Source organism: Chelonia mydas, chromosome 1, assembly GCF_015237465.2.
Source record: "Chelonia mydas isolate rCheMyd1 chromosome 1, rCheMyd1.pri.v2, whole genome shotgun sequence".
Lineage (NCBI taxonomy): Eukaryota > Metazoa > Chordata > Testudines > Cheloniidae > Chelonia > Chelonia mydas.
Genome location: NC_057849.1, coordinates 183,591,191 through 183,613,759, shown reverse-complemented (window position 1 = coordinate 183,613,759; position 22,569 = coordinate 183,591,191). Strand labels below are relative to the sequence as shown.

At 43.0% G+C, this 22,569-nt stretch overlaps 1 protein-coding gene across 12 annotated transcripts in view; it reads right to left on the bottom strand.

The window, feature by feature from the left end:
- Nucleotides 1-22,569, bottom strand: part of DCAF6 (DDB1 and CUL4 associated factor 6) — a 158,423-nt gene that overhangs the window by 69,507 nt on the left and 66,347 nt on the right. For 6 of the 12 annotated variants that reach the window (XM_043538454.1, XM_043538450.1, XM_037906815.2 and 3 more), the window contains 4 exons: nt 14,727-14,820; nt 8,189-8,308; nt 7,711-7,956; nt 1,623-1,790 (listed from right to left, as the gene is read on the bottom strand). In XM_043538454.1, coding sequence (XP_043394389.1) covers nt 1,623-1,790; nt 7,711-7,956; nt 8,189-8,308; nt 14,727-14,820 — 628 coding nt within the window. The remainder of the gene's footprint in view (nt 1-1,622; nt 1,791-7,710; nt 7,957-8,188; nt 8,309-14,726; nt 14,821-22,569) is intronic. The other 6 variants (XM_043538457.1, XM_037906796.2, XM_043538455.1 and 3 more) reach the window with 1 other exon arrangement.

The window sequence follows — 22,569 nt, the reverse complement described above, 5'->3', positions numbered from 1 at the left end:
AATGATAGAGGGCTACACTGTGCTTGCATGCATAGCTAATTAAAGATCATAGTATGAAAGTAGTAAACCATGCCTCATTCAACACACAAGGAGAGAAGGGGTTCATAAAATTTTCCATGTGACCTGGCACTGTAAACAGTTTTGTGCATGAGATCTTTTTCAGCATCACAGAACGCAAACCTGATTTTGCTTCTGATATTTTGATGCCACCTACCCAAATACTCTAGGCAAACGCTAAAGATTAAAGACCAGATTGTGTAACCCCTACTCATAGTTTCAATGGAACTACTGATGGAGCAACGTGCTACTCAAGGTGAATATGGGTGACATAATTTGGCCCTAAAAAAAGAAAAAGGAGAGTCCATGCAAAAATACAATATATTAAGAGAAGTTAAGCATTCATGAGTCAGGAATGGCAAAGTTAAGGCTGCATATGCACAAATTTCACAATTACAGCATATTTCTAGTGAACAGACCCTATTAACTTCTAATTATTTCTGAGACTGAGAATTTTAGACAAAATCAGGTGAATAGGTATTTCTTGAGTTGACGACAGCAAGCCCTTAAGGTTTATTCCAAACTCCTAATATTCCCATAAATAAATGAATGGAGCCAATTGTACATGGATGCGCAATTCCTGTGAGACAGAATTGAGAAGAGAGATCTTTTCAATTTCTTATGTCTGTCAAAAATTAACATCAGATATAATGAACATTTTTATATCCAATATACTTATTGATCTGCCAGTCAACCATCTTACTCCAGTTCTGCATTGCTTTGTCTATTTTAAGATATGGAATAAGTTTAAAAGGAAGAGAGCTGGAAGCCAAGATACAGCAGCCATTAGAGACATTTTTACAATGAGCATAGCGCAAACGTTTATTCTGAAGGAAATTTTTAGTAAAGCAAAAATATCTACATATGCTGTCTGTTTACTTCATCATTACTGTGAAATTGTTTAGTGCCAGTAAGCCCAGAATGTAGCCAATAGAGTCTTAACATGACTCACCGACACAGCCTCCTTTAATATGAAGATGTAGCCCTGGGTGGTTATGTGTCAACATATACTGGATCCTCGCTAGAAAGCGGGATTTGGGATCCATGCGAGTACCGTGTTACAGTGGGGACCGCGTTAAAATGAACTGCAATTAAAGTAATTAAATTTGGGATCCATGGCCGCGACTGCATTATATGCAAATTCGTGCTATATAGACACGGGTTCTAACGAGGGTCCGGTGTACTCCACCTAGATGAGAGTAACTTTCACTATTCACTTTTCTAACAAGTGCTGCTCAAAACAACTCCATTTCTGGTTATTTGCAGCATGCTCAGCTTCCTTCTGGAAAGTTGTGACCCTATTTGGGCAAAATTTGCTGTAGCGTACTATTCATAACCTACCAGTACTTAAATGAAACTATGTATCACAACAATATTAGGAAAATATATATATAGTAATGCTGCCATTAGTGTGTATCTAATTGTGATACCACCACCACACGCAAGGTAAAAATAAGCAGCAAGTGCATTAACTGTTTTGTTCTGAAGAGGAAGCATCTCAGCAAACAATAGCAGCACAAACTATAACTACATCAGCTGCTTAAGAAACCTTGACAAATGACAACCTGAAGTCTGGGGGTCCTGTGAGGAGCCCTTAGGGGAAGACTGATCAGAGGTGGAGGACTTTGGTGCTGAACCCTCAGCTAGCTCTCGCTGTCTTTGTTGTTCAGCCTTCTTAAGCCTCAGTCGCTGCAGGCCCCTACGGAGTATAGCTAACTCAGGTGCCAAAAATTCTGACAGATAGGGAAAAAAAAGGTGTAAAAGAAAAAGGCATAGAACATATAAAAGATAAAAAGAACAAATGACTGAAGAGCAAGGCAACAGATACTACGAGGAATAAAAGCAAAGTATTTCTTTTATATGGCAGCTTATTAAAGTGCAATAATTAGAAGCATAAACAAAATATTTAAATTTGGGTTTTTCCCTTTCTAAAAGTATGAATCACAGGACATATGAAGTTCAGTTTTCATAGTACATGCCCACCTCCATACCCCCAACTATTCAAGCGATTAACTGAAGAAAATTTAAAAACGAAATATACCAAGATAGATTTAAAATAAAACAAAAAACTTAAATTCATCTTTTTACATGTTCTTGGTATGCCTAACCAAATCAGTACTCTCGGTAAGTGGGAAAAGTTATGCAACCTTAATCCATGAGCTAAAACTTCAAACACACTTACTTGAATGGTTTTATTTTAAAATGTCATTTAACCAAATAGTTATATAATCCCAACTGCCAAAAGGAAAAAAAAAAAAAAAACAACCACCTGAGAAGGGGATTATGGACAGAGGTGACAGATGTCCAAGCAGAAAGCAGCAATTTTTAACATTGTCAACTATTTTCTGGTAGCCTTCAATTTATACACTCCCAAATATGAACCTTTAAAAAAAAAAAAAAAAAAAATCTGGAAACACTGCTAACTAGGTCCATAAAGAGGTACCTCAAAAAAGATCACCAAGGTTTCCTGCTACTGGCCTCTTAGCAATAATCTCTCTTTAGATACCATTTTAAATACTTAACTGTTCTCACCTTGCCCTCTTCCTACTACTTGTCAGCTACACACTTTTCCTTCAGGTACCAGTCCCATCTCTGATTCACTGGTACTTGCTGAAATCAATCATTACTACCAAGGAGTCTAAATTGTTTCTCCTCCTTCCCTTGCTCTATTCAGGTTTCCTCTGGTCTTGGATTCCAGTGTCCCTTGTCTATCACCACTTCTGGATATTACAACCAACCAGTTGGTGGCTGATGATGAAATGTAACAGGAAGGAAAAAGGAAAATATATATCCTAAAGGACCCCAGCATGCAAAACAAATATGCCAGGAGGGGTTGTCAAATAACAGAAAACCTGGTATCTTGGGGAATCAAAGTTCCAAGTTTGTTTTAATTATTTTTTTAATTATTTCTCAATTGTGGCTAAAATTGCAGTTTCCAGTATTTGCTTAAAGGATTCAGTTCCACTTAGCCCAGAAATCATGGTTATTTAAAAGTTATTAAAAAGTTACCCCTCACATTTTAGAAGAACCAATTTTTCTTGCCTATGAATTTCTGCTTTACTAAATCTTTTAATACCAGTCAGAATCTTCAAGCAGAAGTCACCTTGCCAGCAAGTGGAGTCAGAAAACAAAATAAATGCCAATGACACATCCCCAGTTCAAAATAAGGTAGAACTTGCTTAAAATCGGGACAAACCTATGGATTCAATGTTTTCCCAATTAATTTGACCATCTAATATAAAGAAAATGTATCCAAAGACGCACTCAATGTGTGCATGTCTCTCTGCCACTCCGTTTATGGAAATAAAGTCTGATTAACATTTTATATATGGGTTGTTGCATAAAACTGAGTAGCTTACAATTTATCGCTAGTTTAAAATTAATATTAAAACCATAATAATGAACATTTCCTAGTTTCCATTGAGTGAGACAGACAGAGCAAAAACCAAAACTAATATGTTCATTTTATACCCATATTAACAAGTTTTTGTAAGTGACAGGGCAATAAAAATCTCTATCAGCTATGATTTCCCTCAGAGAAACAGAAGATTAATTTCAATCTTAAAGTTAAAGGTTTTCAGTGATTTGTCTCACTACAGGAACTTTAACAATGCTCCAACACCACATTTGAGAGGTTTCAACTGTACTTCTCTAACAGAATATAAACAATTTTCAGATGAAGTGGCTCATGTGACAAAGATCCCATGCTGTATTATTTTTGTGCCGGCTATTGTCTGTATAGACCGTTTCTCAAAATGTAAAAGGGCAAGAGTATTTCTGAAACAGGAAGTCAGGCATCCATTGCATGACATACTTTGAGGACAACATAGTATGCAAAGGATTTAAATATGTATCATGATTCAAATAAACAGTAATAAAATGTTTGGGTTTCAAAGGGGGGGTTATTTCAGGTGCCTGAAAGAAATGTAGCAAATTATAAAACAGAACAGTGAAAGTTATTTGCTTAGTAGTCCATTCTCCTGTTCCCTCATGAATCATGCTCTGTTTCTATGAAAGTCACCCTGGTCCAAAAGATGGTGACTGCCCTCAGTTTCTTAACACTCACTAAAGCTTTTCTGTCCTCTCCAAATGAACATTCACCATTGCCCTCTCCAAACTGATGGCTGGATCATCTTTGGCTTTTCCTCTCAAGGTTTCCAACCCTCCCCACCCAATCATCTCTTCCCTTTAGGTTTTGCAACATTCTTCTGTTTGCCTTTCCTCCTCTTCACCATTATATTCAAAATACTGCTATTACAGTCCTCTCTTTTTCCTCTCCTGTCACTCACACCACTGCATAGCCTACCACCCTGTCTCTTAAATTCTCCATCCCTTCAAGATCCAACAGTCCTTCTACTTTTCTTTCTCACTCTCCATATCCCCCTCTCATTCCTCCTGCCTTACTGCTACCACTTCCTCCTTCTCAGCTTTATGCCTTCTCTGTAGTTGCCTCTTGCTCCTGGAACACCCTTCTGAACTCAATCTGCCAAAAGCTCTCTTCTTCCTTCAAACGTCTCCTTAAAACCAAGTTCTCCTAGGAATCTTTCCTGTCCTCTCTTCACCAATAAGTTTCTCATTCACTTTCCTTCATTATTTTTCTGTGTCTGGCCTATCTGAAACTGTAAGTTCCTTCGAGCAAGGAATGTATCTTTTCTATGTTTGTGGAATAACTCTAAAGGCATGGTGTTCTACAAGTGATCTGTAATAGATTAAAAAAACATATACAAATAGAGTTTGGTTTTAAATTCTGATGATTATGGGACTATTCTGGGTTATTTTTTTAAAAGCAATCCTTCAGTATTTAATACCATACAGTCAAATGTTCTTTATTTCAACAAGTCACTTTCTGCGTGAGCAGATACAGCTGTAGATACTAGCCACAGAATCATAGGACTTGAAGGGACCTCAAGGGGTCATCTAGTCTAGTCCCCTGCACTCATGGCAGGACTAAATAATATGCAGACCATTCCTGACAGGTGTTTGTCTAACCTGCTATTAAAAATCTCCAATGATGGAGATTCCACAACCTCCCTAGGCAATTTATTCTAGTGCTTAACCACCCTGACAGTTAGGAAGTTTTTCCTAATGTCCAATCTAAACCCCCCTTGCTGCAATTTAAGCCCATTGCTTCTTGTCCTATCCTCAAAGGTTAAGGAGAACAATTTTTCTCCCTCCTCTTTGTAACAACATCTCTCTATGTGCAACTTTACCATCTCAGTGAATCATGTTATTCCTGACCAGTAAGTTACTACTGTAATCACTCCTGCAGGAGAGATTCTGGTTATTCAAAAAGTGGTATTTTTTCATACTCATAACTGAACTAACATCTGAACATATCATTCAGGAGCAGTGTAAGAGTAAAGTATCTGGATAAGACATAAAACTGAAATCCTAACCAGTTGTGGTCAAAGACCTCAAACATAATTACAGCAAGTTTAAAATCTCCATTGCCCTCAAGACATATGATCTTTCAAACCTGATGTGAAGCAAACTTCCATTAATTTTTTTGGTGAAGGTTGCTTAGTTCCCTGTTTGATAGGAATCTGACAATGGAAGTGGTGCAGAGAGAGAGAGCACACCATCAGAAGGGGGATGTATTGGGAAATAATGGTATCAGTTGGACTCCACATGCTGGCATGAGAAACTTTCACCCAAAGTTTCAGACTTATTCAGAGAAATACAGAAGGAAAACTTCGTTTGTGAGAGTGAATTCTGTAGGAGAGATGTCAGAAAAATGCTGGTATAGAACTACATAAGATTCTCTATAACAGTTGTCATTATGCAACTCACAGCGTTTAATAAAGTAGCCTGCAGCAGTTCTCTTTAACACAGTAGGTGCAGCCATGGGGACAACAGGCCCCAGTAAACAGTAACATATAATGGACAAAGCAAAATGACAGTCAGATCAATACTGGGATTGGCCATCTCTCTATCACACATGAGGGTGGCTGAAATCTGCAGCATTTTATGTATAGCGGAACCCTTGAGCTTTTGACAATTTGTGAATATAAACCTTGGTTGGTATAGTATCAGCATCAATATGCTGTGTGCAAAAGCTATAGGTAACTGAAAGCCCCTGATATTCAATAAAATGGGTTCCTGACTTTCTCATTTATTAGGAGAGATGAACCACACTTCAGTTGGAATGAGTAAAATTGTTGCTGTTTACTTTCTCTATTAGGGAAAATTAACTGGGATACCAGACGAATATTGGTATATTTGAAAGTTTTGGGGTTTTTTTAAATTACCTTTATTAAACATCCATTTATATCTTTAACTTCTCTTTCTTCCATGTTTTTAAGCAGCAGTACTGTCCTGCCCCTTTCTGATAATGTCCCAGAGGGTCTGACTGCAGCAGCCATAGCACAGTGAATGGCACTCTCTCTTTCCTCTTATGGCTGCTTCTCAAAGAAGATTGGGAGATGGGGAAAAATCTCATCTCTCCCTCATCCCAGCACATCCACTCAGGGCCTGGGAGAGTTGGAACCAGGCATCTCCTCCAAGGACAGCAACTCACAATGCCTGCAATAAGTATCAGAAGAGAGAGGGTGGACCTTACACAGTACTGCCTCCCCCATATTTTCAAAAATCACAAGTCAAGCCTCAAAAAACCCATGAGATTTTTAAAAAACAACAATTTGGGGGCAGGGATTATTTTCCTTCTAGTTCCTCAACCTTTTGGGTGCACTCAGGTCTCATCTTCAAGCTTCTCTCTATAGCCATAAGGACTCTAAACTTACTTTTTTTTAAAAAACTGAAAGCTGAGATTCTCATGTAAACACATGACTCTAGAAGCTGGGGCTGTGGGAAACACACCAGTTATTGTGATATTTGAGAGAAAATTGTGGTAGTTGGCAACACCTCTTGCATGTGGTATTCCTCGCCTTCTACTATGCACCCACAGGGATCCAGGACAAACAGTGCCTCTTCTGCGTATTGGTGCAGAGGGGTGTGACTCAGCCTTGTAGCTCTCTCCCACAAAGAGATCACTGATATTAACAACTAGGCTAAATTCTCCTTTCATTTACACTAATGTAAATGTAAATCTCCATTTAAGACAAGGAGCTACTTCAGTTACAATATTAGAAGTGAAAATAGAACTTAGATTATTAAATGGGACAGAATACACTACAAGGTGAGCCCTGTCCATCCAGATACTTTCAGCAGGCAAAACAACTCTGCCCTAGTTGATTCTGGCATAGCTTCTATAGGACCTGGGTGTATATACAGGCTGAAAGGGACACATCATTCCAGATTTCCATTGATGAGCAAAAGATGACAGATTTTGCTATTCATTGTGTTGGAGCTACTGCAGCCAAATCTCAGCAGGAGGGGTAGGGTATCTACTTATATGCCACGAAGAAGACAGTTAAACAATACAAAATATAGGTTTTTTTGGTTTTAAAAAAAAAGTATAATTAATTTTTAAAAACAAGATTAGTAATTCTACTTGAGATTCTCTTTGTGAAAGTATATTTCTTTATAGCCATACTTTAGAGTATCAGGTAACAGAAACATCTAATCCACATTCATGACATGCGTGACCTCAACAAGACTATAAATCAATTACCAAAAACGTGTCAAAAACAAAATTGTAGTTTGTTATTTAAGTAATTTGATAAACCATGGCATATTGGATCAATTTCTCCTCACCAGACTGATGGAGTGTAGGATGAGCAGATGCCTCCAAAGATGGTCTTTGTTCATTATCAGGAGAGGATAGTAAGGATGTGGAAGGGGGGGTTTCTACTGAGGAAGATGTTGAGGGAGCTTGTGCTGACATTGTAGAGGATGAAGAGGATGGAAGCTGTTCAGGACCATCCACTTCCATTGCAGTCTCTGATTCAGCACTTGGTGGTACGTTGCTAATAATGGAGGCATCTGGTCGACTGGTTCCACCTTTGGGGAAAAAAATAGCAAATGCACATTTACAGAAGGACTCTTTTGTATGATCATTTAATATTTTGCAAACATAAAATGTTCTGTACTGTACAATATACTAAAACTATAGTTTGTGCCCCAGAAAGCTTCCAATCAAAAAGATCTTGTACATCCAACCCCCTCTTTCATGTAAAAAAAAATCCTTGTAGTATCAATAATTCTGTTTATCCTTACTAAAATAAGTTATCACCTCTAGACCGAGATCTTCCTCGTCCTCGGTTGCTCTGCGCAACTTCACTAGCTTCTTCAAACCATCTTGATAGCATGTCTGACATCCTCTGCATCAGAGAGACGTTAGGACTTTGCTCCCCTGTAAAAATAAAGATATTGAAATTTTATCTGCAATTTTGTAAAGAAGCAAGAGACGCTTTTCTTTTTCCATATAAAAACACAGTACTGAAGTTATACAAATTGGTATCCTCGGAGTGAAATCACTTTTTCAGAGTAAGACTAAGTTATTCTAACTCGTATTGCAATTTGAACAGGGAAATAAACTAAAAAAACCTCAACTTTCATTCTGCTTCACAATTAAATTGGAATTTCCCTATATCTGACTTTCTGTAACTGAGTTCCACTGTATTCAGTTTGAACACTTGTTATAAAAGTTAATAGGTCAGCTGTTTCAGATTCCCACAATTATTATTATTTTATTTATTATTAAACAGGACATTTTTACTAGATAATACCTTAAAAGCAGGAAAAGTGATTTACTGATTATTCCACTATCTAATGTAAGTGACAGAAGGGAATTCAAATTTCCACAGATTTCACTTGTTGCCCAACTGACACATATCTAGTTAGAAGATGCTGTATTCAAGAACACAGTTAAACATATTATTTGTATTACAATATTGCCTAGAAGCCCTAGTCATGCACCAGAACCACATTGTACTAGATGCTATACACACAGAACAAAGACACAGATTGTTAACCCCTTGGGGTGGAGACTAAGAATAAGACAAAATACAACAGATGGATAGATAAGCAGGGGGATTACAGGGAAACAATGAGACAATATATTGGTCAGCATGATAGGCAGTGTTTTCAGCAAACTTGCAATTCAACCCTTGTAAAAAAAAATTGTACGGACCATGACAAAGGAGAGTTTTGATGAAGGATTTGAAAGTGAATAATGAGGTAGCTTTGCCAATGTTTACAGGAAGTGCCTTTCAACTGTGGCAAGCAGCATGGGAGAAAGCATGAGGGTGTTTGTTTGAAAATTTAACAAGTGGGCAGTGGAAGCTGGCATCATTAGCCAATCCGAGGTGAATATTGACAGCTTGATAGCAAAATAGACGATAGGTAGGATGGGGATCGACTGTGACGGCCCCTGAAAGTGAAGAAAAGTAGCTTATGTTTGATGTGATAGAGAAGGGGGAGCAGTGAAAGGATTCAAAGAGAGGGGTGACGTGGTCAAAGTAACAGACTAGGGAAATGGCCTTTGCAGCAGCATTCTGGATGGATATGAGTGGGGCAAAACTGCATTTGTCACAGCTAGAGCAAAGGATGTTGCAGTAACCAAGATGCGCGACGAGAGCTTGCATGAGAGTTTTAGCTGTGTTGATGGACAGGAAAGACTGTAATTTTAGATATGTTATACAGAAACAAACAGCAAAATTTAGATATAACCTGGATGTAAGGACCCAGAGAGAGGTCCGAGTTAAAAATAATACCCAAGTTATAGGCCTGAGTGACCAGCAGGGTAATGATGTTGTCCACAGTGTTTGAGAAAGGGGCTTGGGCAGAGGAGGGAGATTAGGAGTTCTTTTGCAGATTGAACTTGTTGCTAGACATCCACAAGAATAAGTCAGAAACACAGGCCAAGATTTTAGTTTGGACAGAAGGAGACAGGTCTGCAGGAGAGAGGTAGATCTTTGTTGTCAACATAGAGATGGTAGTTGAATTTGTGTTTGCAAATGAAATTACCCAGAGATAAGGGGTAGAGGGAGAAGAGAAGGGAACCAATGACAGAAAGCCCTGTGGAAGCCCTGAAGAAAGATCAAAGGCAGATAAGGAGAATTATTCAAAAGACACAATGAAGGAATGATTATAGAGGTAGGAGGAGAACCAGGAGAGGACAGTGTCACAGAACCTAAGACAGACATGATTCCAAGAAGAGCATGGTCAGCTGTACCAAAAGTGGCTGACAAGTTAAGGAGGGTAAGTATGGAGAACTAGTCCTGAACTGTAGCTATGAAGGAGTCTTTTTTTTGGCAAGAGTGGTTTCAGTGGAATGCAAGGGACAGAAGTTGGATTGAAGAGGAACTCCAGACAGCAATTGTAAACAGTGCATTCAATGAACTTAGAGATGAAAGGCGACTGGGTGACAGTTGGAGAGGCAAGTGGGCTCAAGGTTTGGTTTTGTAAAATAGGAAAGATTAAAGCATTTTTGCATTGTGAGAAGGAAAAGCCAGAAGAGAGCAAGAAGTTAAGGAGAAGAGTAAGGTAGGGCATGAGCGCAAGGAAGATCAGGAGATGGGATGGATTCCACCAGAACAACTGGAGGGATTAGAGGAGGAGGGTAGATAAGAAAGGCGATGGATATAAGGTGGAAGGATGAGGTAATAAATAGATAATTTAGCACAACAGAAGTCTCAGCTCACCCACTTGCCTAACTAATACAATGTAGCTGCTGTCCCCAGCACATCAGCCACTATTTAGCTGCATCAGATGAGAGTCAAGGTGCTGAAGCTGCAGTCTTAGTGAAAGAGTAGGATCTTGGAACTAGGCATAGCTCATAAAGGGGGCTGAGTGAAATGGAGAGAAGAAAGGAAACCTCTGGAGGAGCAATGGAAGAAATATTCAGACAACTTAGGTGACAGACAACCTCGGTGACAGGAAAAATGAGGTGGGTGGGGTTGTAGTCCTTGAATTTGATACACTTGCATGTATCCCAGAATTTGGCAGTACTGCAGTCAGCCATTTTGTATGTTCAACCATTGCCACTGGAAACCCAAACATCACATAGCAAGGAAAATCTTAGGCCCTGAGAGGCAAGGTCAGGGATTATTTCATGAAAATAAAAGGAATGTGTTGACAGATGACCTTGGTTTTAGGCCCCTCTGATGTAAGTTTTATTCTTGTTATGATTAGAAATGCTTTGCTAATAATGAGAATAATGAATTGTCATTGGCTATTGCTAGGAAAATTGTTAGCCTATCAGGGGCTATTATGAGTTACAGAAGAACCTCAGAGTTACAAACACTTTAGGAATGGAGATTATTCGTAACTCTGAAATATTCGTAACTCTGAACAAAACGTTATGGTTATTCTTTCAAGTTTGCAATTGAACATTGACTTAATACAGCTTTGAAACTTTACTATGCAGAAGAAAAATGCTGCTTTGAACCATCTTAATTTAAATGAAACAAGCACAGACACAGTTTCCTTACCTTGTCAAAGCTTTTTCTTTTTTAAACTTTTCCTTTATTTTTCAGTAGTTTACATTTAACACAGTACTATACTGTAAGGTATTTGCTTTCTTTTGGTCTCTGCTGCCTGACTGCGTACTTCTGGTTCTAAATGAGGTGTGTGATTGACCAGTCAGTTCGTAACTCTGTGGTTCTACTGTATGTGCTTTGTTTGGAGAAAATGTATAAAAAGTTTCGTTAGAAAGTGTGCCTGGGAGCAGTCCGAGGAAGTTTTCTTTAGGCAAGGATCTGACATCTAAAATTCCCCATCAGCTGGATAAAAACTGGAACCTGGACACCCAGTTGTTGATCCCTTGAAACCATCTTAACTTAGGTAAATATAAAGGTTTAAGATGCTCTAAAACCTACTGCGACAGCATGTGTGCGCGCGCACACATGCTTAAAATCTAATTAAAAATAGTTTGTATCAATTATATCTAGGGCTCTACCAAATTCACAGCCATGAAAAATGCATCACGGACCGTGAAATCTGGTCTCCCCTCCCCCCTGGTGAAAACTGGTCTTTTGTGTGCTTTTTACCCTATACTATACAGATTTCATGGGGAAGACCAATGTTTCTCAAATTGGGGGTCCTGCCCAAAAGGGAGTTGCGGGGTGGGTTACAAGGTTATTTTAGGGGAGGTCGTGGTATTGCCACGCTTACTTCTGCGCTGCCTTCAGAGCTAGGTGACTGGGGAGAGGCGGCAGCTGTTGGCCGGTTGCCCAGCCCTGAAGGCGGCACCCTACCAGCAGTAGTGCAGAAATAAGGGTGTCAATGCTATACCATGACACCCTTACATCTGCACTGCTGCCTTCAGAGATGGGCGGTCAGAGAGTGGCGACTGCTGACGGCCTAGCTCTGCAGGCAGGGAAGCAGATGTAAGGGTGGCAATACCATACCATGCCATCCTTTCTTCTGTGCTGCTGCTGCTGGTGATAGCGGCTCTGCCTTCACAGCTGGGCTCCTGGCCAGCACCCGCCGCTCTCCAGCTGCCAAAGTCTGAAGACAGCACTGTTGCCAGCAGCAGCGCAGAAGTAAGGGTAGCAGTACTGCAACCCTCCCTTGCAAATAACCTTGCAAACCACCCACCACCACCACAACTCTTTTTTGGGTCAGGACCCGTACAATTACAACACAGTGAAATTTCAGATTTAAATAGCTGAAATCATGAAATTTACTATTTTAAAAATCCTATGACTGTGAAATTGGCCCAAATGGACCGTGAATTTGGTAGGGCCCTAATCATATCAGATGGAGGAACTGCGTCCCCACTGATTTATTCCTGACACCGCCTGGAGAAAATCAGGAAAATTACCACTGCCTTGGGTTCTGAAAACCCTGGGTTATGGGGTGGGTGGGAGGGAGTGTGTAAAGATAGTGTGATAAAAAAAGGAATCGTTAAATTCACATTAAGCACACACAAAAAGAAGACCTAAGAAGGAAAAAAAAGTATTTTCAGTAAAAACATGAGTTTTCTTAATTTTCAAAGGTTTGTGTGTTGAGATACATACAAGTGTCCTCCTGTGACCCTGAATATTCTTTTGATGGGGCAAAAAGCAGCAAAGCTTGTGATGTATTTTAAGATACCTAAACTTTTGGACAATTTTAAAGCATATCTTTTTACCTCAAAGCGTTACATAATTTACTTCCATTATTTTCTTGTTTTCTTGATTTTTTCCCCCATTTCCTGATACTTTTTTCCTAAACTCCTTGTTGACAAAGTTGCTAGGCTCATGTGGCTAAAGACCTTTTAGCCATTGATTTCGAACACGTGCCTAGGTGTCTACAGCACACAAGAAATGAAAGGCTGTACCTTAAGCTATTACTCCTGTAATTCTTGTAAAATAAAACAACTCTGCAATTGTTTATAAACGTTTGAAAGATTTTTTTGCTGAAAAAAGAATGGACATCCGAGGCAGCAAAAAGATAAGTGGACTTGCCATTCCTCTGAATACCTGTGAGAGCTGCCTAGACAGATGGCCCAGAGGAAGAAGAGAGGAATGTCAGAATCACACCACAGGCCAAGCTGGAGTTTTTCATTTTTCTTTGTTGCTTCTCTTTTTCTAATGTTTGTCAGTTTTGCTTGGTTCCAAAAACACTTGCTGCAGAGGAGGGAAGCAGGATGAACGAGAGAGTTTTCAGTATCCCTCTCAAACTTCAGATCATCTGGCGATCAGAAGTGACTGTTTATGTGAGAAGCTAGAGGGACAGAGAGACTATAGGGTCATGGGAAAGGCTTGAGGCAAAAGGGATGGACACACAGAAGTTTTCTGAGGTAGGAAGAGGTGAGTGGAAGAGAAGACCTAGAGGAGAAGATGAGAAAAAAAGGACAGATTTTAGGAAGTAGGAGAACTAGCACAGCCACTTTTCAAAACCTTTTCATGACAGACCATTGCTAATATGAGTAAGCAGGTAACCAAAAAGAGAAGAACAGTGAAAAAAGTAAAAAGAAAAAACATAACTGCCAAGAGGAGAGGATGCAGACAGAAAGTGAGGAGCAAGAACCAAGTAAGAGCTGTAGCCAAGAGGTGATGTGAGAAGAAATAAACTTAAAAAATGAGTGGGGCCTATAGAAGTGTGGAGTATAAAAAAAAAAAATCACACAAACACACATGAAGATAAGCGAAGAGATCATTATGGATATGCAGATGAAAATGCACTAAAGGGCAAAGGGGAAGATGTCATTAAAGAAAGACAGCAACGTTCCACAAGCTTTCCAACTTAAAATGCAATAGGATCACTGTTTGCTGACCCCACTTTATTATTGGCAAAGCAATTTTTGGACCTATTAACTGCCTGTATTAACTGCGTCTGGTTCCAGCCACTGCGTAATACTACTTTACAGATGTGAAAGCATAGGCATCAAAATTAAACGACTTGGCGACTGTCACTAATGAATCAGTGGCAGAATCAGGATTGAAACACTATTGTTTTGATTCCTAGTCCAGATTTAATTATTACACAGTATTTCCTCTTGTAGCTTTAGCAAAAAGTAACGCCATATCTACATTAAGGAAATTCACACTGATGTAACTACATCAATGTAGTACATTAGTGCAGCTTAATTCAGTAAGTCTTATTTCACACAGGTACGGTGCACCTACACTATTAACTACACTGATTAGAATTTCCCTAATGCAGACAGGGCATAAAATTTACTATATTCAGTACAGCAACATTTTTCATCTTATGTTAAGCTATAAGTGAAATATTCTAAAATTTGGGTATGATCCTTAAAAACTGCAGATAATTTTGTTTTTAACACTTTATATTCTTCAGGAATACTAGAAACAACAATTAAAATAACCACACATTACCATCTCTTTCTCGTTCACTCTCAGGCCTTGCTCTTGGTCCCGTATCTGACCAATCCCCTCTTAGTCTCAAACGTTTAACAGGAGGTTGCCGTAACTAGAAAAATAAAGATAAGCAATAGTATTATATAAAACTAAAAAAAACCCAGCTTCCTACCTTTCATAACTGTTATTCTTCGAGATGTGTTGCTCATGTCTAATCCATTCTAGGTGTGTGCGCATTCATGTGTACAGTTGGAGATTTCTGTCTTAGCAGTATCTGTAAGGTCAGCTATGGCCACGCTCATGCGCTGCTATATTAGGTGCCGCTGGCGCTTCGCCCTCTCAGTTCCTTCTTGCCAGCAACTCTGACAGAGGGGCAGCAGGGTGGGTAATGGAATGGACATGAGCAACACATTTTCAAGAACCACAGGTACGAAAAGCTAGGGAACCATTTTTTCTTCGAGTGCTTGCTCATGTCAATTCCATTCTAAGTGACTCTCAAGCAGTATCCTCGGAGGTGGACTCAGAGTTCACGGTCTTGCGGCTTGCAGAACTGCTCTGGAGAAGCCAGCATCGTCCCAGGCCTGCTGGGTAAGTACGTAATGGGACATGAACATTGGACAGACGACCGGGTGGCCCTACAGATGTCCTAGATAGGCACTTGAGCCAGGAAAGCTGCCGAAGAGGCTTGTGGCCTGGTGGAATGGGCGGTTACGATCACTGGAGGGTGCACCTTTGCCTCATCCTAGCAGCAGCGAATGCAGGCAGTGATCCAAGAAGAAATTCTTTGCGCAGACACTAGACGACCTTTCATCCTGTCGGCCACCATGACAAACAATTGCATCGACTTACAAAATGGCTTGGTCCTTTCAAGGAGGTTAGGTTTTATAGGAGGTTAGCACAACCTAGGGAATGCAATCTACACTCCTCTGACTTGTGGTTTTGGGAAAAAACAGGTAAGTAAATGTCCTGGCCCGTATGAAACTGGGAGATTCCCGGCTCCTCCCCACCTTGGGCAGAAAAGCTGGGTGCGGCCGCAGCTGGACCTTGTCTTTGTAAAAGACAGTATAGGGCAGTTCGGAGGTAAGCACCCTGAGACCCTGCAGGCAGATGTTATTGCAACCAAGGCAACCTTCCAGGAAAGGAGAAGGAGAGAGCAGGAAGCCAGAGGCTTGAAGTGGGGGGTCCCGTGAGCCGTGACAGCACAAGATTCAGGTCCCACAGAGGGACGGGGTCCTTGACATGTGGGTAGAGGCACTCAAGGCCCTTAAGGAATCTGGCAGTCATACCCTGGGCGAAAACCAACCTGCCCTCGAGAGGCAGATAGAAGGTCGAGATAGTGGCCAAAGGGACCTTGATAGATAAAAGGGACAGGCCTTGGAACTTGAGATCCAGATGGTAGTCCAGGATTAACTGCAGCGAGGCCTGCTTGGGCCAAATGCCTTTATCCGAGGTCCAATAGGCAAACCACTTCCATTTAGCCAGGTAGGTAGCTCTGATGGAGGGTTTTCTGCTACCCAACAGTACCTGCTGGACACCAGACGAGCACTCCTGCTCCTCTGCATTTAACCATGCAGCAGCCAAGCCATCAGGTGCAGCACTGCCAGGTTTGGATGCAGAAGACTGCCGTGGTTTTGGCAGGTCCAGCCTGAGCAGTAGCTGTAACAGAGCAGCCACAAGAGGTCCAGCAGCGTGCCAAGCCAGCGCTGGCGTGTCCAAGCCAGCACTATGAGGATCACCTTCGCCTTGTCCTGCTTGATCTTCATGAGGATTCTGTGAATTAATGGCACTGGGGGGAAGGTGTACAACAGAGCTCCCGACCACAGGAGCAGAAAAGCATCTGACAGGGAGTCTCTTTCGATCACCTGAATACAGCAGAAAACGTGGTATTTCCTGCTCTGCCTGGACGTGAACAGGTCCACTGGGGAATCCCGCACCTCTGGAAGATGATGCTGACCACTTCCGGATGGAGGGACCACTCGTGACAAGACTAGAAGGTCCTGCTGAGGCGATCTGCCAAGGTGTTCAGCTACGAGATGGATGTCGTATTGTACGCAGAAGTCCCAAAGCTTGAGGGTTTCTTGGCAAAGGGCAGACGACCTTGCTTGTTGATATAGTAGATAGCCGTTGTATTGTCTGTCAGGACCTGGACCATCTTGCTTCTTATGTGAGGTAGGAAGGCTTGGCAGGCCAGGTGAACTGCTCTGAACTCCCTGACGTTTATGTGTAGGTAGTGATCGTGACTTGACTAATGACCTTGCATGCTGAGATCGCCCAGGTGGGCTCCCTTCCCCAGGTCAGAAGCATCAGAGACAAGGGTCATCGGCGGGGATGGAGCCGCGAAGGGAACCCCCTCCAAACACAAAGGCAGGATTCTGCCACCATGCGAGTGATGACAGGATGGGGTCTGGGACCTTGACTACCAGTCCACGCTATGTCTGTTGGGGATGTAGACCGATGCCAGACGTGCCTGCAGGGGGCCTGAGTGTGGAAGGTGTAACCTGAAGATACTTCGTTAAGCATCGAATGATCCGAGGTCAGCAATGACCAGGCCGACTGGAAGGTGCGCAGGCAGTTGAAGAAAGAGTAGGAGGGTGGATCCTGGGATGTGACTGGGACACCGTCCTCGAGCACACCATCAAAATACCTGCTTCTGGCCTCCTTGGTTCCTGGAAAGGACAGACTGACCAGACAAATGGGAAGACAACAGGTGTCACTGCTTAGACCCCTTGTCTCTATCCTTTCTCCTGTAGATGCTCAGCCAGGGAGTTCCCAGGACCTAGACTGGGGAGGCAGAGAACAGAATGGCTTTCTGGCCTGCTGAAGGGTATGAAGGTCAAAGGCGCGGAGGGTGGCACAGGAGTCTTTAAGGCCGGGGAGACTTGCATCCATGAGCTCAGAGAAGAGTCCTGCCACCTCAAACAGGAGGTCCTGAATGGTGGCCTGCATCTCCTGGGGCAACCAGGAGCTGCGCCTCATGACTACCATAGAGGCGACCACCTTGGCCGCCAAGTCCGTAGTGTCCCAGGCCACATGGAAGGCCCCTCTTGCCACCACTATGCCTTCTTCCACTAAAGTGGCAAACCCCTGGGCTTGGTCTTGTGGGAAGGTCTCCCTGAATTTGCTAAGGGAGTCCCACAGATTAAAATTGTACCTGTCTAACAGGGCCTGGTGGTTAGACACCTGAAATTGCAGGCTGGCCGTTGAATAAATTTTCCTGCCAAACAAGTCCAGTCTCTTGGTGTGTCTGTTTTTTGGCATGCCACTCACTTGGCCCTGCCTGTCCCTTTCATTAACAGCAGACATGACCAGTGATGCTGCTGGAGGGTGTGCATACAGATATTCTAACACTTTTGCAGGGATGTAGTACTTCTTTTCCGCCTTCTTAGAAGTAGGCGGAATGGAAGAGGGGGGTCTGCCACAGTGATTTGGCATTCTTAAGGACCCCTGGGTGGACGGGCAGCGTGACCCGGGTTGGGGTGGAGGAGGATATAACATTAAAGAGTTCGGACTCCTCCACAAACTCAATTTTCAAATTCAAATTGGAACCCACTCTTTTAAAGAGGGCCTGGTGCTCCTTGAAGTCGTCGGGGGTACTGCCCATTTGTGAGGAACTCACCATCACTTAGTCTGGAGACGACAACCACTGGGGGAGGGTGGATTCCCCTTCCCTCTCCGGGAACGGTTCCTTATGCATTGGAGCCTGCTGCGCTGCTCCCGCGTTGGATTCAGTACCATGTTCAGACTCCGGTGCCAACAGTGCCAGAGGCAGTTTGTCCGAGGTGGCAAGGGAGGAATGGTGGGAATAGGGGACCGGCATTACGGGCACACCCCATGGGTTCCAGTATGGCCATTTAGTGTGCCACTATCTCTGCTGCCATGCTGCTGCTGCTGCTACCATACCGTTCTCGCAGGTCGGTGGCAAATCACTCTTCCTCATTGAGGGGCTGAACTCCTGGTCCAACTTGGACCACTGCCATTCTGCTGATCAGGGCGGAGCCGTTGAGGCCTGAGTCTGCCAACTGACCCTGGTCAGCGATGAGAGAGACAAGGCGAGGATCAGTGCCTGCCCGATGAGCGGTACTGGGGAGTTGGAAACTGGTGCTGTGATAGGGAGCGATCCCGTCCCGAAAGGGACTGATGTCTGCGAGACCGCCGAGGCCAGCGGTTCTCAAATGGGGGTCCACGAGCCCTTTCGGGGGGCCACAGAGCCCCGCAGCTGAAACCCGGTGCCTGGAGCCCCAGCGCTGAAGCTGGGAGCAGCGCAGGGCTGAAGCCAGCGCCCACCCCTGCCCCTAAAGCCAGGAGGGCCCTCAAGCAGATATCCCGCCCCTTTTGGGTTCTAGAGCAAAAGGTGTTTTTTTTTGTTTTGTTTTTGTTTACAGATTCTACATTTGTCCTTTCTATGGGACTCCCCCAAGCACTTCAAATAGCTGTTGTGGGGGTCACTAATAGGCATCGGCCTGTTGCATGATGAGCATAGTTAGAAGCTGGGGGGAGGGGGGAGGAGAAGGGAGAACAGGGCGTGCCTACCAAACTAACTAACACTTAACTTAACGGCTAACTAAGTACCTACAAACTATAAACAAAGAAGATAGACAATGGGTTGTAAAGAACCGCTAACACTTTTGCAATGCAAGACAGGCACTTCGACCAACCGTCATGGGCAGTAAGAAGGAACTGAGAGGGCGTAGGGCCGGCAGCGCCTAATATATCAGCACATGAGCATGGCACTCAAGAGGGCACCACAGCCAACCCTACGGATACCGCTAAGGCAAAAATCTCCGACGACTGTGTACGTGGGCGCACACACACATCTAGAATGGAACCAGCATGAACAAGGACTCGAAGAACATTGAGTATATAGGTGAAATAAGACAATGTTAAGGCCAATTTTAGTCACACAAAAATATTAAAATTTCAAGCTATGACTCCCAAAACAGCCACAACCCTACCCGAGTTTATTCTACACAGTATTAACTTTAGTGCATTAACCAAGGCTCTGTTTATTCCAAAATAAGTGGGGCCTAGATTCTGCAGCAAAGTCCCTGGACTCAGCAATATCCCTAGCAATTCTACAGTAGCCAGAGTTGTAATTTAAATGGTGGGCTTGAATTAAATATAAAAATGAATACAGTCAGTACAGTAACTTGTGTTGATATTAAATCAAATGTATTTTACCATGCATTTTTATTTTCTGTATGATGCAGATTTTTGCACTGATGACACATAACTATACCTTAGATCAGTGGTTTTCAAACTGTGGGTCATGACCCAGTATTGGGTCATAGAATGTAAGACACTGGGTCATGGCAGCTCTGGTCAGCACCACTGACTGAGCCGTTAAAAGTCCCGTCAGCAGTGCTGCCCAGCTAAGGCAGGCTAGTCTCTACCTGTTCCAGCACAGAGCTGCACCCCAGAATCAGCCAGCAGCTGGTCCAGCTCCCAGGTGGAGGGCCATGGGGCTCTGTGCGCTGGCTCCGCACTCCCATTGGCTGGTTACCAAACAATGGAAGCTGGGGGGGGGGAGGGGGGAAGCAGTGCTTGCGGGCAAGGGCCACTTGCGCTCCTCCACCTAGGAGCTGGACCTGCTGCTGGCTGCTTCCATAGCGCAGTGCGGTATGCAGTGCCAAGACAGGCAGGAAGCCTGCCTTAGCACCCCTGCTGCGCTGCTGACCAGGAGCTGCCCACACCCCAATCCCCTGCTCCAGCCCCCCAAACCTTCCTGCACCCCAAACCCCTCATCCCTGGCCCCACCCCAGAGCTTGCACCCCCAGACCAGAGCCCTGATTCCCTCCCCCACCCCAGTTCCCTGCCCCCTCCCCCACCCAAACCCTTCATCCCCAGTTCCGTTGTGTTATGGGCATCAACAATTTTCTTCAACTGGGTCACCAGAAAAAAAAGTTTGAAAACCGCTGCCTTAAATACTGTCAGGGGCAGGACAAGGAAGTAAAGGTTTTGGTAGCTTAGGAAGGGGCAGCTAGGGCTCAGACGACCTAGAAAGGCAGTTCTGGACTATGCAATAAGCATATTTACTAGGTATTTCTGCCTAGACAATCAGCAGTGAAATAATACTGAAATTTAAATTATCTTTAGTTTTGAATGAAAAAGCCACTGAGGTAAAGGGGGAATTTGTAGCTCAAAACTATTGTTTCAGACAGTCTGCAGACTCAAGAAGATAACACTACACTGCTTTCATGTTTTCAAGGCTATTCTCACAACCATAACGTATTTCCTTTTACAGGAAAAATTAGATTCTGGAGCAAAATTCTGTAGTAACAGGGGGATTCCAGAGCCAATTCCACACGTTTGTAATCGCTTAATATACACATCCCTCTTAGTAGTACAGTTGTTCCGAACCTTTGTTGCAACCTCCCGCTCCCCAGTGTCTTGGTAGCGAGGTCACCCACCACCAACCTGAATCCCTTCACTCCCTGCAGTCTCTCCTTTCTTCTATCTGTCATGTAACTTTTCTGTTCTTTCTCCTTGTCATCTTTTCTTTCTTTCCTATTGTTTTCCGTTCTTTTACATGTTTTTGCTGATTTCTCCTCACCCACTTCGTTCCCCATTCTCTTTGGTAGCTCTAATCACTTTCCCCATTCCCCAGCAGGCTACACGTTTCTGGAGATACAGGACCATACAAGGCTGAGGAAAGTACCATGAGAGCAAAGAAGAGAAACTTGAGGTGAAAGGCTGCTGCCTGAGCCTGTAGCCCTAAATTGTGATCTGTTCCAGCAGTCAGATACATCATGGGCCACAGTGGGAGCAGGACAGGAAAGTGAGAGGGTTTTTGAGGAGTCACCTTCAGCAGCCTCTTTGGATAACTTCACCGAAGAGTTAACCTGGGCTCTTATTCAGGTGTTGCCATTAACCTGGCTCTCCATCCACACACACACAAACTTTTGACCCAAGTTCTATGGTACTCTCAACCAGGCCTACTTGGCCCATTCTGAGACACAGACTAACACCCAAGAGAGACTTTCATTTGGGCAGCTAACCCTTCACTATCCAGGAGGATGCAGGTTAAGCCACTCAAGTTCTGATAGTCCTCCAATGACCTTCCCACAATTCCTCTTATGCCCAGGACTGAAGTTTTCCCACAACCACAGAGTGGCTCAGCTTACTGCAGCACAAAGAACATGGGATATGCTCCAAGAAGGCCTAGCACCTCACATAGGTGAATTCAGTACGCATCCGATGAAGTGAGCTGTAGTTCACGAAAGCTTATGCTCTAATAAATTTGTTAGTCTCTAAGGTGCCGTAAGTACTCCTTTTCTTTTTACGGATACAGACTAACACGGCTGCTACTCTGAAATGAAGACACTAACTTGAGTTTGGTTTATAGTGTGGCTGCTCACCTGGCATTAGGCTAACCCAGGTCCTGATCACTCAAGTAACTTTGCAGTGAAGATACATACTTTGTAGCATGCATAGGGAATGGGGGAGTCACCGGGGATGTTAAGGGAGGAAACAGAATCCTGCCCAAACCTTGTTTACACTCTCTTCTGTCCTGCAACTCCCTTCCCTCTCAATCACCCTTGGTTAGGTAATACTCCCTTAATACACGTTCTACACAATGAAGAAATGCCTGAGGTGTATATGATCAGAGAAAATGGTGCTGCTGCTGACAAACAGAAAGATTCTTCTGATGCATTCATGTGGAAACAGATGAGAATGCTGCCATGGAACTCATAAGTAGTAATGAAAGGGAGAAGCAGGAGAAGGAACATTCTGATCAGTGGCAACCTAATGACCAGGAAAGGCTAGAGGTGGAGGGGAACTCCATCTCTTTTCATTTACATCACCAAGGCAAGTGCTCAACTGCACAGAAGGTAAAGCAACAGCTTTAGATAAACTGCTGTTA